Below are 19,069 nucleotides of genomic sequence, written 5' to 3'. Positions count from 1 at the left end.
AACCAGGCCTTAATGTGATCCCATTAGTTATCCTGCAGCTTTGGGGACATCTAATATACACCCTGTCTGAGTGCGCACAGCTCTGGCTATAACCCTTGCAGTCCTCTGCTGCCTCCTTCTAACTCTTCTTGCTGCTAATTCAGACATCAGGCTGGAATCTGGCTGAAGGACAGGGCTTAACTATCCTTCCTGGAGCACAGAACAATAGTTTGTCCATCATCTGAATAAGCAGTGCAAAGTATCTTTACAACGAAGCATTCAAGAGGACTAGGCAAAATAAACAGTAGTCTTTTATTCAGGCTTGTTTGCCTGAGCAACGTTTTACAACGTTTGGGCCAAGTTTTTCTTTTTATATTAGAAGGGAAAGCAATGCCTTTTAGATGGCACAGGAGGTGAATCATAGGACTTGTAAAATTACAGAGGCAGGTAATAAGAATATTATAGGTTGTTTTATAGGTGATATAATTGCAGTTATTTTTGATCATAAAAATCCATTGAAATTAGGATTTGAATTACACATAAATGTAGCCATAGGGCTGTGCTTCTAAAATCTCAGCGGAGTACTTGATTCTCACCTAAAAGTGAAACCAGGACTGAATAACCAGCAGCCAATGCTACTCCTCTACAGTAGGAATAACTAATACAGAGGGAGTGAAATGAAAAGAGCTAGCAATGCGTTTCCCCCCCAGCATATCAAGCAGGTTTTCATACGGAAGCAGTGGTCATCAATCACTACCTCATTACCAACCTGTCATCTGGGTTTAGGCTAAATGTATTCTGGCTTGCTGCCATACTAAATGTTCAATGAAACATCCTTAAGGCTCTCTGCAAGTTCAGCTGAAGTCGCACATGCTATACATCAAAGAGGAACATTAGCGTTATCATAGCTTAATAAATAGTGCCATTCTGGCAATGTAATCCTATGTTCTAGAGCTATCTTCCATTCTCAGTATTATACTGCTTAAGTAAACAATCTTGCTGTCTTGTGTGAAGTTTATTTAGTGATAAATGCATGTAAAGATAATTAGTCATACCGTTATAGATACACTTCCATCCCAGCTGAAGAACATGAGCAAAAACAGCATAGGATTTTAAAAGCACACAATGACATAATGAACTTTATCTTGAAGCATTAGTTCATAATTCTTGCATATTTTAGCTTATTATCCAAGTTTCACTGCATTGGAAAACAACGTTGACAGCTGAAGCACCCCAAATCAATGTCTTTTCAAAATAACATTGGCTTGAATACAGGACTTTTGCATACCTCTAGGATGCAACACAGCCACTAAGACGACTGCAAAATATATCTCAACAGCTGTGGATACTACTTGCTTTGGGAATAACTCCTGACTTAAGTAAGTATACTCATAATTAGTCATTCATTTCCACGCACACTTGGAGTACTAAGTCCTGAATCTGTTTGCAAATTTAAAAGTGCCAATAAAACATACATCTAGATTCTAAAGTGGCAGAAGCTTCAAGAGGCACCTTAAAGCAAAGTCTAACATGTTTTTATATATGTGAATCAGTTTAGCCACTGAAAATTATTTTAAAATAATGAAAAAATATCTAGAAATTTGAGAATACTTTTCTTGCCCTTGTATAAAAACGTTCATTTATAAACACTACATTTGTTATGCAATCAAGCCATACTATTCCCTAACTAAAATACAAGAATTGGCTCCAGTATGTTCAGTCATAGATTTTTGCAAATTATTTTAAGTATGTAGCAGGAAACCTGTCTTGACTAGTAAGCTGGGCTTGTTCTATGCAAAACACATTGAACTTAAACCACGGATTCAAGCCCTTACTTCTACCTCACACTGTTCCTTCCCACTGTGTATTGATCTAAATAAAACAGTAGCTGCACCAATCCTTGAAATAAGTACAACTGGTAAGGGAGAAAAATCATGAGTCAGCATCCCTCCTTTGCTAATACAGATGTAAAGAAAAAGGTACATACCAAAGAGTGCTCCCCGCATTACAGTATGTCAAGAGAAGATGGGAACACTGTTCAACAAGAATAAAAATTGCCTGGTGTTTGGATGGTGTCCTTCTTGAAAAGGGATGGCAGAAGATGCTGTTCCCAAGAGGAAGTGCTGGCCACTTGGGAGGAATATAGGAGTGTTGTCAGAGTATGCAGGGATGCAACGAGGAAGGCTAAGGCCCACTTGGAATTAAATCTAGCAAGGGATGTCAAGGACAAGAAGAAGGACTCCTTCAAGTACACCAGTAGCAAAAGGAAGACTAGGCAAAACGTCCCTTCCAAACTCTACCATTCTATGATTTAGTGATTCTGTTTTCAGAGTGCATGTCCTGCTTGGCAATAACAATGTTGGATGCAGAGTCCTTCTCCCACGTGTTCGCTGAGGCATACAGACATAAGGAAAGGCAATTCACTTTTTTAACTGAAGTTCTAACGAACCGGAGAGAGGGGCTGCTAAATGATTCTTTGGTCTGAACAAGGCTTATGATGTATATTGCTTGCTTAAACAAGGCTCTTCCTTTCTTATTCTGTTGCCTCATCTTCTAAGCCACTTAATTAGAAGTCAGTCTTGGGACAAATTTGGTTGTCTGTGGAGTCTTAGCCACAAAGACTGTACTTCCAGATACACATCTGGAGAATGGACTTGGCCTTTCAACTTTGAGTTGTCTCACTTTTTGCTTGCCTATTCCACAACGTTTAAGTTCTCTCTTGCCTTTAAGGCAAGGTCTCTGCTACAAAATGGTGACACTCAAATAGTTGCATTTAGTGCTTAGAAAAGGCGAGATATTAAGAAGCAGTAGTTGTTGCACAGTTCTAGCACTCCTCAGAGCAATAAGAGTGTATTTTGTGCAGTTCCTGCTCAGCACTGCAAGGAAAAGCCATGGTAAGATTTTCATTTTACTCTTTCTATTTCTGCATTTATACAAAGGGCCAGGCACCAAAATTGCTGTTAACAGTGTGTAATAATATAGCTTAAAAAGCTTACATGGATTCCATTTAAGCCAAACATTAGATGCAAACCACATGGCTTCCATCAACTGGCTTAGTAATAACTTCAGTGGAAACAAGATCAGAATTTATATTCTTAAAAGTTCTACATTGCTAGGCTGTACTTTTTCTTTTTTTTTTTTTTTTTTTTTTTTTTTTTTTAACAAAGATACTAAAGAAAAAGTATGGGGAAAAACCCCAACATGTTGCATGTGAAAATCTCACTAGATCCTTGACATAACCAAGACTGTTCTCACAGGACCACAGCACTAAACATTTCTGTCCTTAACCCTAACGTTAATTCAGTGGCATTTTAGAGGTCTTCTACAACACTGTTAACCAGACTAATACAGAGGCTGAAGGTAATCACTAAACACAACAACAATGAAAAAGTGCATTAAAAGACATATCTATTAAAGGTGTACTATCATTTTCTTTTGTATTTGGTGCACAACAAGGGAAGGGGAAAAATTGTGGTTGGCTTTTTACAAAAGCAGCCTGCAGATGGCTTGCAGCAGATCTGTCCTTTTCAATGCCTGATAGCTTACAGACTTAGATGCCCGACCAAGGAGTTTGGATCCAGATCCTTCAGTGCAGAAATGATCAGATTTACAATGCTTCTGACACCTTTAGCTTCTGAAGTTTCATTTTGGCTGCCAGACTGAATTATTGCAACATCCATGTAGCATTACTATAAATTCTGATTATCTGCTTCTTTAGGTTTGTTTGGGTTGGGTTTTTTTTCCCCATCTCCCTATAAATATACATGGGTCAGGATACTGTGAGAGCTCAGAGGACTTAATGTCCAGCTGTTCTTCCATATGTTCTCTAGGCCAACACCTGCTGCAGCGATACTACCAAGACCTCATGGTTGGCAAGCTGCTCTAATTCCACTCAGCTTGTAGGTTGAAAGGTCATTCCTTTAATGTAGTCAGTTTGTGGCTTCAACATTAAAGAGAGGGAGTTGCTATCACTGCTGGAGCTCTATTTTATGAAATACAGTGACAGTAAAACCAGACGCACACCACTTTCATAATTGCTTTAACTGTCCAGTACATCTTAGAAAAATAACTTCTAGGGCCTGATGAGAGGACGAGCCAACCTCTCCACGAACAAGAGAACCTTCTAACTCAAAGCTATGACACTACTCAAGGACCCTAAAGAACTGGCTGAAGGCATGGTCTGAGGACAAGATTAATTTTCTCTCCTTTTTATTTCACAGATACTATGAAAAGAGAATTGAAGATAAAGAGGCTTTTTTCTACTCTCTAACTCCCACTATAAAGGAGCCCGCAAGATCAAAACAAGATGAAGAACAGAGCAGAAAAGGCTGTATGTGAAGAAATCAAATGCCATGAATAGACTCTAACAGGATCTTAAACAAAACTTTAGATAAACAATGATGATCCTAAGTAACTAAATGTAATGTGACTACTACACTGTAGCCCTTCAGCCCTAAATTCCATGGACAAATCAGAGTGTGAAAATAGGTTCAAGGGACATAGCAGTACATCATCTAATTTTACTAAAAATTAGCACACCATATTAAAAACTTTTCCAGGTTGTACTTCCTTTACACGGCAGCAAAACATGTCTTTTTTTTCCGGCTGGAATTTATACACACTTAAGTAATCAGTGCTGAATCCCAAAAGGAAAAAATATTTTAGATGCCTACTGAATTAGAACAGGAAAGTAAGTGGATAAGGTATACACAAATAATAGGTGTAGGTTTATGGAACAGCATACACCAGAATTTCCAAATATTCCCCATTGCAGTGAAGTGCTCCACAGTCACTGACCTGGCATAAGATGAGAAAATGAGAAAGCAGGCTGTATCATTCCACTGTCCCACCCTACCTATTTCCAAAACCAGAGGAAAGACAGTTTTGTCTAACACAGGAGTCAGGACACTCCAACTTGTCTGAACAAACGTTTCAGTTTCATGGAGGTGAGTTTGCACCATCATTAGCTCTACATGATCCAAACTCAGTGACAGCTCTGAATAGAACCAAGACACCTGATGCCAGATTGACCAACAGACACAGACACGTACCACGGAAAGAATAAGGTCACTTTAAAAACCAAGGGCAGTCTAGAAGACTACCCAGCAACTACAAGACTAGCCTAGAAGCGCACAAAAGTAAAACTTCCATCTACAAGTCATTGTTCAAATACGCAGCCTATGTAGGGAGAAGAGAATTAGATCTTTGTTTAAACACATTTACAACAAATGTAACAAACTTTAATGACGCTACCTTTTAATGACACTGCAAATGAATTCATTTTCCTGACTTCAATGTTCAAATTGCATCAAGACATTTTTTCATGTATATTTCTAAGAGAAAATCCTTTCTATTTACATGTGCAGTTTGAACAGCTGTATACAATGCCAAACGCAAACATTCAAGGAAGCTCCAGCGTATTAAGTTTAACCCTCATTTCTGTGTCAATGATAGATGCAAGAATTCCAACTAGGTTGATTTTATGAACCAGTTAAATGATTTGTATTCAGAGCAACATTAAAATCCCCATGACAAAGTGTACTTGAACAAAAATACCCTGCTTGTGACACATCCTTTACAAGTAATGTGTTTTCATTTTTCACATGTTGCATCTCATTTATTTTATTCAGGCACACATAGTTAAATCTACAAGATACGGTAAGCTTCCAATACCTTTGAAATAATAAATCATTTCTTACAGATGTTTTCACCCACTGCAAGGCTGCTGCTCATTAATCAAACATTATCAGTATCTATCACTGCCCAGTGCTAAACAGTAAAGGCACCTCATTTGGAGTTTTGACTTTTATTCACTGGTTAGTCCCTGACCCTTACACTACCGCATGCTTATTAGAAATATGGAAACCCCTACTGCATGGTAGATCTTACTACAAGGAGTTTTAGAAGGAGTGTTATACAAGCAGAGGCATATTTTTCTTCAAGAACCGAAGGAAACAAAGTCAAGCTGCTCTTCAAATTGGCAACACAAAAGCAATCACATTGTCTTCAAAGTTCTTTTCCAACATGTAAGTAAAACGTAACCACATAAGCAAACTCTTTCTGGTCTACATCTTTTCATATCTGAAATGTTGAAATAAATATATATTAGGCACTATACAAGATATGTTTCATTTTTGATAAATTATTAAAATTTCATTTCAGAAAACAGTACGTGGGATACAACACATCCTTAAAACCAGCATAATCCTACAGGGGAAAATATAAAGAAAATGGTACAATGCGATAAAAATCTGATAAAAAATTTCAACTTTTTTGTGATAGTTGAGAAATTGCTGGATAATAATAATGCAAAATAAAATTTGCATTATTTAATTTGCTATTTTGGTCATTACACATCTTTTTCAAAATACTGGAATAGAAATAAAATTTGGAGAAGCAGCACAAATTGCAAGTGGTTAGGAATGAAGATTTCTGTACCTCCAAGGAAAAGCCTGAATGTTTGCCAGCAAGAACACAGCCTAGCTTCTCCACAGCACTTTTACAGTACTGAGCACTTTTATAGCCCTTTCAGTGCTAAGTCTCACTATTCCCATATGATAGTAGAGAAGAACGAAGAAGAGAGTGAGCCAGGAGGCCGATAGCCAGAGCCCCAGTCTCACTCTCAGCAGAGCATCACACCACACTGCTGCTCTCCAGTGATCTACTGTGGTGCATGATTTATATTTTTGTTATTAACCAAGGGAAAAATTAAAGGCAATGAACGTGGCTTCCAGTTAAAAACAACTACCATCTCCTGCCACAGCTGCAATTCACTCAACTCTCCTTTAACTAAACATTTTGTTTGCATATTCTATAGCTTTCTGAATGAACACTGAACGCCACACTTGTATCTATGATTATTCACTCTGCAAGGCTGATTAAACACATTCCATTCTTGCAAGCATGGCAGGGCTACAGAAGTGACTGAGGTACAATGTGTATTTTCTATGCTTCAATACAATAAAGGGCACATTTGGCACATGCAAAAGCCCATATTTGCATTTGAAAAATAAGTAACCAACTTGCCAATGTAGTGGGTGTATTAAGACTCTTATGTCCCTATGATTTAAAAAGTGCTAAGATTTCAAAACTTCCTTCGCTTAATTTTATTGGGCTTTCCAGAAAAAGCTGTGCACAAAGGCGGCATGGATTGTAACAATTAGGGGTGATTTCTTTCGATTCTATCTACTGGGGAAAGGAAATCAGGTTCTTTTATGCAAATTAACACCAAGATTTATTATCAAACAGCTACTACAGCAACAGCACAGGCAGAAACTTTATCCCAGTGATTAGTACAGACACCACAAGCGAGTACCTTACGCTTCCTGCGCAGAACGGTCGCTGTGTCTATCTCCCCCAACTCTGCAAATTTCTTTCTGCTAGGAACAGGCAAGAACTCGAACTCTGAATACAAGGAGACAAACTGGCAATTTAAAATCCCATACGGTGGGACAACTTCAGGATCTCTGGTACCCTTGAACTCAAGCTGACCACGCTAACCCCTGGTGTAGCCTGCCATGCCCGAGCTCTTGTGCTGAAGCTGCAGAGGAGGCTGCAGGAACCGGGCTCAGCTATCTATCGCCTGGAGATCCCGCATGGAAGAGCTCTGCCAGCCTGCTGGGGCATCCTAAGCTTTGCATGGAGCGTGTGGGGGATAAGCCACCGCACCCGGGGAAGGATCAAATAATTAAAACTGCCTAAAATCTATTCAGAACAGGCACGGCAACGCTTCATGTTTTGGCCTTCCCCTTTTTACCTAGCCACCAAAAGCGTTTCTTCTACAGCACACTTGCAGAATATCAAACTCAGGAGCTACAAGCAACATAAAAATGTAAACAACTGCTATTTGGTTGCCCAAGTATGTAAATCTTCTTGGGAACATTTTTCTTCTGTTTTGAAACAAACCTTCTCTAACTTTCTCAAGGTTAAGAAATCTTCTCCCAGATAAAAATTTAGCCATCATTTTGCATCTGCAAAAGATTTGTATTGGGCCACAAAAGCAGCATCAAGCCTGTGTTTCCCAGCAAATAGAAAAGCAATCACATCTAAGTCACCTGCATACGGAAATAATGAATTGTGATATTTTCAATATCTAACTACTAAACAATATACTAACTATAAAATTAGAATAACTGTTTCTTTTATAAGATGTGTTCCATTTTCATCTAAAAAATCCAATGTATTACAGAAAATCTATAAACGTTGTACTATTGAGAAATGGTCTTTGATAATTGTTAATGATGTAATCTCAATTTAAATAACTACCAGGTACTGAAATTTCACTATCTACTAAAATGTTAGAATCTATTTAAAAATACACATCACACTCAAATAAACAATCACCTATTATCATTAGTTACAAACCAACAATAAATCATTTATAAAAAAATAAAATCCTAGGAAATCTGCAGCGTTATTCCATTTTCCATTACATTGGTGAAACAATAACAAACGAACCCTTGACAATTCCTAGAAATGTAGTAATACGCCACAAGTTTCTACTTGGTACGTGACTAGTAATTTCAACACAATTGCAGTATTAACATTAAAGATTAATTGGCTGAAACCTGTTGATCTTTAAATTCTCATTATTCATTTTTTTCTTCCTATGAAACTAATCATCCAAGATCATTAAATGTTGAATCATCGTACTAGCTGTTGAATGCATTTTCACTTTCTTTAATGGTTCATGTTCAGCCTATTACATTTTTAGCACAACTGAACGAACAATAGCCAAAGGATTTCCTGTGAAAGAAAACACTGTCAAGGACAATGTTTGGAAAATATTTTCCTTTGTTAGATAAACGTAATTTGTATTAGCATTATCCAAACACTCCAAGTACTTAGTATGCTTATTTCTGTCTTCTAATCTTGTAAGCGTTGTTTTATAAAGACAATTTACAGTAAATTTAGCATTAATACACTGAAAGCAGTAACAGTACAAACAGTGAATCTTAATTACTCTATATACCCCACACCTTGTGACATCACCAAGAAAGTGCCAAATTTTGAATATGGTTTGATACTATAAAATGTGCACAGAAGACTATCTGTGTGACTTCATGCACAAGGAATGTCAAATTTGATCTCAATCCTATAGGACACACCAGTATGCTACACAAACCCAGAGAAATATTTGCATGCATGTTAACCTTTCTTTTAAAAGACTTGACATGTGATACATACCATAATATTTATATGCTCTATCCTAATTATATACACAGACTTAGTAATCATTAACATATGTATTTACACAGTGCCTTTTAATTTCACAGTAAAAGCAACCATATGACTGGCATCTCTGAAAAGTATAGATTAGAATAGTAAAGAACAATTTTCAAGTATCATGACCATCACAAGTGGTTCAAAAGCACGGATAATCTCGATCCACTCAAAATTCAAGACACAGAAGTAAAAATATTTACATAACTTAGTTAAAGATACTTACTATAGTGAACAAGTAAAATTTTCTTCTCATATATTTGTTGCCTTTAAAAACTACCATCCCATTAAAACTAGAGAGATCTGGAAGGCAGTGGATGTGCCTTCCCATGAAGCTATTGTATCGGATAAGAAAATTGCAGATGCTACTGGAATAGGAAAGCTTTTCGATTACTGCATTAAGCGTGAAGGAAGGACTGAGGGATTCCCTCGGGCACAGACCGCAGGCAAAGGACGCTACAGGTCTCAGAAGGTCCTTGGACTGCGAATCCCACCCGAACAGAATCACTACGGAGCGTGCCCCAAGTTATACGAAGGACCAAAACTGGCCTCAAGAACACGCAGGTGTCAGGATTTTCCCCTGAAATGAGGTAACTGCCCTTCATTATACCCCACTGTTCCTAGATCAACCAAGCAATGACGAAAAGGGAAGCAGATGTCTGAGAAGCACAAGACAACTACGGGGTCAGACAGAAGCCTTGAGCCCTGGCCATGCCCAGCAGTGGCTTCCTGGGGACCGCTCTCCCGAAGCGGAGAAGTGGCAGAGCAAGAAGGCTTCCTAGAGCAACCTCAAAGTCCTTCGACAAGTACTACGCATCCACCACGCAAATCCAGGTTTTGTCTTAACTTGTCAATTCACGTCAACGGGTAGTTACACTGCTTGTTGAATGGGCAGTGAAAGGAATGTGAATTGAGAAACATTATATTTATGAGACATAAATGCATACAGGAAGATTGCTTAAAACTTTATTCATTAACAGAAAAAAGTGCTTGCCATCTTCTCACCAATAATTGGCACTTAACAAGTGAGATTTTGATACACTTCCTACTTCTGTACAATCTTTAAAAATACAAAAATTAAATGCAACAAGCCTAGGTTTTTAGCCAGCCTTTTATCCTTCATAAGCAAGGCAAAGAAAAGCAAGGACTTTATAAACCTATTGTTTAAATTGTGTCAGTCCTCCTATATTGTTAGGTAGAAGAATGTTTCAAAAAGTGCCTGATTGTATTAAATACATATTGGACCACATGCACTCTCCTTACAAAGACAGACAGCTCAACGAAAGTAAATGGATATGCACCAGCTCACCAGCTGTATTTTAGACAGTTGTTCATCCTCTGTCTGAATAATACCATGGAAGTAAAAAGATGGCAGCATAATTAATACGTGTACATCTAAAAGATAAAAGTAACTGGCTCGTGTTTCAGAAACAGGTAAGCAAGCAAAGCTCTTTAGGTGTAAAGCACTGAACTGTGTAACATCAGAACATGAAAACGCAATATCTAACATCACTATTTTGTTCAATATTTTCTTATGTACTTCGCAAACATAAAAATGCTTTAAAATAAAGGCTTGAATCAACTCCCCAAAAGTCCTAAATAATGTTAGATTAATTAGTCTACTAAGATACTAAAAAAATTAACTATTCTTAAAACAATATGAATCAAATTGATTTTGTCATTATATTTAGACGAGCATTTCTTCAGGGAAACTGTCCAGCATCTTGGAAAGAGACAGCAGTTTCGTAAAACATGCAGTAGAGATTGTTATGCTAAGTGGTTTTTTGGTAGGAAAGATAAGTAAATAAGAGCATGAAAATCTGTATAATTTGCAAGTGAATAACTTAAGGATGCCCAAGGGCATATTATTAGTATTTTTCAAAAGTGTCCTAAGACTATTAATAATAAATAAGCTATTTTGTGCATCTGAGCCCTAAAAGCTTACAACTGCCTACTGCTTCCGATGTGTATTAGGAATGTTCCACCAATATCCAGAGCAGTAGTGAGGACTACAGAACTGGAAGAACAGCTTACTACAAATGCCAATAGTAGAAAAAGATGCCTCAAGTATAAAAATTCTCGGATGTACGCACATTGTTGGTCTCCAGGAAAGATGCTGCACTGGGAATAAAAGCAAATTCAAACATCTGTTATAAGCACGTAAGAACAGGTCCTTTCACAGAGTTCCTTTTCTAATACAACTATATTCCTTTTGGTTTTTAATAACAAAATGTTTTTAAAGAGTAGCATAACACGAACACTGAGGACTGAGGTTTTTATTGGAACCAATTTATGGTATAATTTGTTTATAATACTCTTCACATGCGACATGAAAAAATTAAGAAATGTGGCGTTATAGAAGGGAGTATTCATTCTCCCTGCTCTAAGCCATGAGCTAAGGCTCTCCAGGAGACAGACTATAAAGACCACCTGTACTGGACTGCATGGATCTGTGAATACCTTCTTCCCTGGGAAGGTCTCATTTCAGGCAGGTGCAGTTCAATGTGCAGCTTTGATCCTGTTCTGTACTAAATTGCAAATGCATCTGTCACTGGCCTTCTCATGGATCGTTATTTAAAACAGAACAAAACTTTTTCAATTTAATTATAAAATTATTCAGGTTACCGTAAGGCAATTGTGAAGTCACTTGCAAAATATTTTTAATTGGCTTTGTCCAAATCCTGCCACTGCTCTTTGTCACTGTTGCTCTTCAAACCATTCAAAGTACTCTCTGACTTCATGACTCATCTTGATGACTTCATTCTCATTATATCTAACAGCAAGGTCGCACAGCTTTTCGCAGCTAAATGGATTTGCATATTTTGTTTTGTCACAATAAAATGTAATTCCAGGTGTTTTCCCTGGCTCTGCAGCCTGTATTATCTTTTACTGCATAAGGATACTGATGCCTGAAAGGCCACTGTTGTCACCATTTAAAATCCTAGGTGAAAAGCACCGTCTTTGCAAGATAACCCTTGTCTACAAGTGTCAATAAAACCAACCCAGAAACTAAGCCAGGCACACATTTATTTTGAGTATCTAGCCGATCATGTTTCCAACAACATCATTCTCCCCTGTACTACCTTCAAACATAATATTTTTCTCCCCTGCTTGTCGTGTTTTAACTGGTCTTTAGGCTTTGGCTTCCTTGCAGCAAAAACTGTATCATCTATGAAGTGTCAAAATACTTCTGAGATTATAAAATAATACAAAACACCACCAAACCCCCTCCAAAAACAGAATATCCTAAGAGCCTAAGGCTGCACAATGCTTGTACTACAGTTCCATCTTTAACAAAGATGCATTATATTTTACACGATTTGCTGCATTACCGCTGAACCAAACAGGTCTTCGCAAAGAGGCCAAAAAGTATAATTTTAGGGAACGTCTTAAATGCCAGGAAACAGAAAACAATTCTGAAATACAACTAACCAACAGATAAATCCTGGATATGTTTTCAAATGAGTCTGCCTCTCAACTTTTCCCTGTGGAGGTGATAAGTGAAATAGCAAGTGAGGAGAAAAAGAAAACTCAGAAAAACAAGGCAAAACAAAACCAGAGAAGCAAACAAATAAAAGTCTGTTCACAACCTGAAACAAGAACTATTTTGAACATGACATATTTCCTCCATAAATGTCTGTGCTGGCCATGGGCCTACGGGCCCCATATGCAGATTTCATGTCCTCCAAATTTAGTTTATGAATCAGGAGTACGATGCACAATTTTTTCCTATAGCACAAGCAAAATGAACATCTGTTCACTTTTTGCCACGTAGGTTTATATCTGTGTGGGTGGGTGCGAACAGAGCTCTTGATGTGTAATATTCTTCCCATCTGCACACCAGGTGGCACTGCATAGTTAATCAGAAGATAATAACAGGCATGAGGAGATTACTTACTTTTTGGGGAAGAGACAGTAAATCAATCTCACAGGGTTTTTTTAAAAACAAGGTACATCAATGCTTGGACTTTTAATTTCTTTTTTTGGTGTGTAATTTCATTCCAATCAATGGAATCATCTGATCATATTATTGTTTGAATGCTATGTTAATTAACTATGAATGACTGCAATTATCACAAAGGTTCTTTCCACAAGGGATTTAATTTTTTTCTTTTTTATGTACGGTTTTAACCCTTGCAAGCAGGATATACTATTGAGGATACATCCAAGCAACAATCTGCTTAGACTTACTCTGTATGCTCATGTAACCTGCCATTTCACAGTATTTAATAGAACCTCTGAATACCCTAATACCATAAAACTGACTTTATAGCAATTCAACATCACAAGATGGAGGAAGAAACAAGAAAGCTTCATTACTAGCTGCATTTGCCATATAACGAAAAGTTAACTAGAAAACTGGTTAGCGCTGCGAGTTTAAGCCTACGGACACTAAAGATAAAGTGTCTAAGCAATTTCTGGGAATGGGGGCTTAAGATTTTTTTAAATGTTTTATCAAATAAAACAGTCTTTGAAGATATATTTTTATCTGATCTTTATATCAAGAGAATGTAAATGTTATAGAATAAGGACAGAGGTTTGTGTAAAAGTCTGCAGAAAATATGTTTATGGTGACAGCCTTTCTATATATTTGAATGTCACATGAAACATGCCCTTAAGTACCGTAAATATTTAGGTCATTAATTTGCATTCAATTCAATAGTTGTTAAAAATTGTTTTGTGTTTTCCTCTTTCAAAAAGAATATACAATGCCTTATGTGGTCTTAAAAGACAGAACCACAGAATCCTGTTTTCCAAAGAACGTAGCTGAACTTCAAGAAGGGTAAGTAATAAAAGCCTAGTATTTCTGCATTTGCTGTGATAGCCAAGCAAGACACATACACAGACATTTTTGTAAAAATTGTAAGTATTCTACCCTGAAAATCAACCAAGAGACACAGTAACACAAAGCGTTCAGACTACTCTGTTCTCCATAAGATACCCTTTGCTGCCTCGCTTTGCCGTCTCTGAGGACTGTGTGCTCTCTCCTCTAGCCCCTCACCCCACCATCGATTCCTGCCTTTGCTCTCAGTGTGCTGATTCTCTACCGCCCTGACTCTCTGTGGTGCTTACAGGAGGCAGCAACTGACGCAAGACTTTTTTTTTTAATAACAAAATTTTCAAACAGATTTGTCAGCTCAATCACAAATTCTTCACAAACATTTCTTACCAAAAAGCAGAGCTGATTCTAGGTAGAGTACAGTGAGTGTAATATACCAAATCTGAAAAGGATTTTTTTTTCTATGCACAGTTTTAGAGGTTAGTTTTAAAACTTTGAAAGTTCAATCGGGAGATTTCATTCCTATTCATTAATGTTTGTGAGTAACAAAATAATACCAAAGGACTTGTAACTGAAAGATAAATGGAATTGTAAAATGAAAATTGTAAGGACTCTAATTCTACATCTCTCATTCTTAATCTGCATTTTTAATTGCCATTGAAAGAAGACTGAATAAGTTTAGAAATTGCACCAAACTAAATGACAGTGAAGAGAGACCTAAAATATATAGTAGAGACTCCCAGAATTTATTTAACAGGTTGTTTCCCCCTTTGTTTGGCGGCTGCCTTTTAGCCCTGTGAAAAAATTCTCATGTGCGCTATCGTCCATCATTACTTTTGATGTAAGAAACTGAGATTCATGGACTAGCCTTTAATACTTATGTTAGCTCTAATCTGAAATCAGGACTGCTGGAGAAAAAGAGAAGAACGGCCTATCTCTCCAGTCTTTGTAGGCAAAACACAAGATACATCTGCTGCCAGATGTTGCAAAACACACGTTTTTGTAGAGGAAACAGAGGACCCAAGACCTAAAGGGTGGACAGGGAAAAGGCAATTCACATACACATTCCTCTAGAAATAAACAGAAGTACAGTGAAAGAAACTAGTTGGATGAAATACAGTTCAGATAAGGCAAAACCCAGGAGACTGAAGGAAAGACCTACCAAAAGCAAAACCAGTAACAGGCAATTCCGTGGCTGAGATTCACCTACTATTTGTTCTGAGGTTCTGCTATCAGAGGGCAGTGTTGGCTTTCAGTGCCATTGCCCAGATTGATCTCTTTCATTATCGCTTATCCAGGTAACTATGAAAGCATTTCCTCAGATCTAGTGTTCACTAGTTCAAGACAGGTCTTTGTAACCCCAAATTCCACATCAGTCTGTACAATGTTATACACACAGCCACAGCCTAATTGGGAAAGATAAGATGGTGCAAAATAAAATAGCATGGAGGTAAGGTGCGTCTCAAATTGAGACCCCAGAAGTGTCCAAATGTTGTGACGCATACTGACCATCTCTTTTCAGGTCTAGTACAAGGTCTACCTCATGTGACATTCCCACACACCAATAGATTTTTCCTGATGCATAACTGTGTGGAAAATAGCTTTCAAAGTTCTCCTTGCATCTCCACTTGCCCTCATAGAGCTGGCTATTTACAAGTGCTCTTCCATTTCATGAATCACACATGGACTCTTGCATAATCCTGACTGATAAATTCTTGAGTTCCATCTCATTTGCAAGACTAAAAGCGTGCTCTTCAAAAATCACATTGCTATGAAAAATCCTCTCACAGTGTCCTCCCATCTAAGACTTCATCTTCTTTTACACACCCATTCACTTTTTCTTTCTTCCACTAATAGGGAAAATGGAAAACTATCACGTTTATTTTCCATCAAGGTACAGAGTCATTCAGAAGCAAATTACAACAACCTTAAAAAAAAAAAAATCTATTTTATGTAAGTAGTGTTCTCTAATTATTTTACTCCCATGATTCAGGGTAATGTTCAAATGTGACATTTCATTGAATATAAGTTTGTTCAGCAGGCAAAGAACACTAAAAGAAATACAGTATAGACTCATAATGGAAAAATTGCTGTTTAGAGTTTATAAATGCTCTATTGCATCAATATAGTTAACCCTAGAAATCTGTAAACCCTTGGCTTGCCCTCCGTCTTTCACTACCAGTACGTAAGCCACATTACTGTCCAGTGTCTTACACAGTACTGTAAAAGAGAGGTGACAGGCAGACATGGGGGTATACAGAGAGGGACCAACTTCATCATGAATGCAAGTTAGCTTCCAATAACAAAACTTTGTAGGAACACATAATCCTTCATTAGCATTTATACCCTCTGTTTCCTAATACAATCAGTGAACACATGGTTTACAGGAGAATTATGCTTCAGATACCTTCTCTTGTTTATTAAAATTCTGGCTGTGTCCCTTTACCTAGCATCTGTGTGGCACAATGGTGTTTGTTTATATATATTTCTAACAAAAATAGTTTATATAAGGATAACTTTATTAGGGTCAGAAAATAAACCCATATACCTAAAACAAACATTCCAATCCTATGTATAGTGCTCAGTGGTTATTTTTGTTAACCTTTAACTGAACCGTTATCTAAAATTTCTGAGAAATGCAGGCAAATCATGCTGATATTCCAAAAATTACTGATAATTTTTTCCTAAATGCTAGACTCTCAGAAAATAAATGTTTATTTATGAATTAATCCCTCATTGGTGAGATTTTACAAAGCAGCTTGAAAGACACAGATTAAAACAATAAGGAAGATAAGTTGGACCGTTGCTTTGTATACCATTACATCAAAATATGACACATCAGAATTCCTATACACGGGAAGTCTCTAACAACGTGAGGATTTAGGATTATATAAATCACAACGCTCTGTACTATAATCACATGACAGAATAGACCTGCAAAGCTTATTATACTGCATACCCAGATGGTAAACAACAGTTGTCGCTGTACTAAGAATTACATCTCTGTAATCAATAATAGGAAGGAGGAACAGTTGGACAACTTGTTTCCTATTATGTTCACTTAGGCAACGTCTAGATCAATAAACAGCATTAAGCCTCATACCAACTGTAGACAATGCCTGCTCAACATGCCTATCATATGGCCGCGATGGGTCCAGCTGTACTTCAAAATACTTGTAAATGGATAACAATTCTAACCTAACACTAAAAAGAAGCAATAATTCAAATAGCAGGCAGGTGCAGGACTTCTTTAGCATATGAGAGAAGACAGACCTACGATGCCCGTTTTAGCATAAGTCAGCTTATTTTAGTAACCGGTCCCATAATTACACTTCACTACAGCCTATCTGAAGTATGTTACATGGTTTATACAGAGGAAAGAAAAAAATCAACCAAGCATGGTATCACTAGCTTACATATAGACTCAGTAATTACGTGGGTATAGTAAGCTGTTCGCAAAAATTGGAAACTGAACTTGTGTATCACTCTAGGCCAATACGACAATTAATTATGAGTAATTTTTTAGTTCATCCCCTTTTTAACTATTTAAACAAACAATGAACCAACCCATTCAGCTACATTCTCATCTTACTAAAAATCTATCATATAAATGTGAAAATTTTAACAAAAAAAATCTTAAGACAGCTAGCTTGTTTCCCATTTTTTAAATTTTCCTTATATTCCATACTTTCATAATGCATCAAATTGAAGCTGTCTCACACCATGCTATTAACACAGATACCAGTCCCAGTTTATTCTTAGACAGTCATTCAGTTTCAAGATGACAAAACACAGGACAGCAAGCTCTTCTTACCTATTCCAATAAAGACCGCTTCATAGCCATCATCTTTCAAGGTACGGAGTGTCATCCCATCCATTGCAAGGCCTTTGCTAAAAATTATCTGAAAGAATTAAAGATCATTGCTTTTAATGTGATAATGTGAAAATAATTTCTATCATGTCCTGCATACAGACATCTCACAGGATCTTCTAGCGAACAAAGAAAATTATTTTTTTCCCCCTAAACCAGCCTTAAAAGGCCGGATTGGCTCTGATTAAAGCAAGTGACCCAAACTAGATATGGGTGAAAGGTATCTTCAGACCATCCTCAGATGGGGCCCACCACAGGCTAGCTTGGTTTCTGCTGTAAGCTAAAAGAGCTAAAGCAAGCTAAACAAACAAAGCAAGCCTGTCTATGGAACACCATACTGATGTAAAGCTAAAAATGGCAGTTTTCTACTGTGAGCAAATCGCTGTATTCAGTGCTGACTACAAAAGGTTGTATTCCCATGTGAAAATCAGAATTTAAGAAACATGATGCGGAAGGAAGAACCTCCTTTAGATAACTTGAGCTAAACAGATCACCCCGCACACCAACCAAAAACCAAGCAGTTTAGGTTATTGCAGAAACATTAGTGAAAGTATGAGCCTCTTACAGAGAAATAAAGAAAATAAAAGACATGACAGTATTCTGTATCAACAGGGGTTCTGAACAGAAAACCAAGCAATGTTTTCCTGCTCAGTATCAGGCACTTGGTAGGCCTCCGATTGCACAGACTGCAATGCCAGTCCTGAAGGAAGGATGGCATTGCTTTGTGCTGCACTCTCAAAGCTCACAGCCTGAATTTTGCACTGAGACCACTAGCTAGAACACCTTTGTGTCAAAAACCCTCAGTGAAGCCAATGGTGGTTTTGCAGGTTCAGAAAACCTGCCTGCAAAAGACTGGGACAGAGATAGTAGTAGGTTTGAAGAACGTTCTGTGCAAATTACAGCATGCCCTGCTTGCTCGTAATGAAGACGACTGTTCTGCATGGTAAACTAAGAAAGGTTTTCAAAATTATGAATGAGATCAGTTTTGATTTAAACTTGCAATTGTTAATTCTAATTTAGACATGCAACAATGCCCAGAGTGCATATTTATTGAAAGAAATAAGTCACAGTAATAAAAATGCACCTGTAATCTATACTTGTTTCAGTTCAACTACTATTCACTTCCAGAAACAAAAGCTGACAAATTTTTGTAATGTTCCACCAGCAATTCTGCTTTGAGCAGCCGCTGCACAGGTTGAACAACTACAGTTGTTATA

The 19,069-nt window shown here is 37.4% G+C and overlaps 1 protein-coding gene across 3 annotated transcripts in view; it reads right to left on the bottom strand.

The window, feature by feature from the left end:
- DPYD (dihydropyrimidine dehydrogenase) overlaps positions 1–19,069 on the bottom strand; it is a 360,787-nt gene that overhangs the window by 214,656 nt on the left and 127,062 nt on the right. For all 3 annotated transcript variants that reach the window (XM_054833661.1, XM_054833664.1, XM_054833663.1), the window contains exon 8: positions 17,796–17,883. In XM_054833661.1, the coding sequence (XP_054689636.1) occupies positions 17,796–17,883 (88 nt within the window). The remainder of the gene's footprint in view (positions 1–17,795; positions 17,884–19,069) is intronic.

This window comes from Grus americana, chromosome 8 (genome assembly GCF_028858705.1).
Source record: "Grus americana isolate bGruAme1 chromosome 8, bGruAme1.mat, whole genome shotgun sequence".
NCBI lineage: Eukaryota > Metazoa > Chordata > Aves > Gruiformes > Gruidae > Grus > Grus americana.
This window is presented reverse-complemented; position numbering and strand designations above follow the sequence as displayed.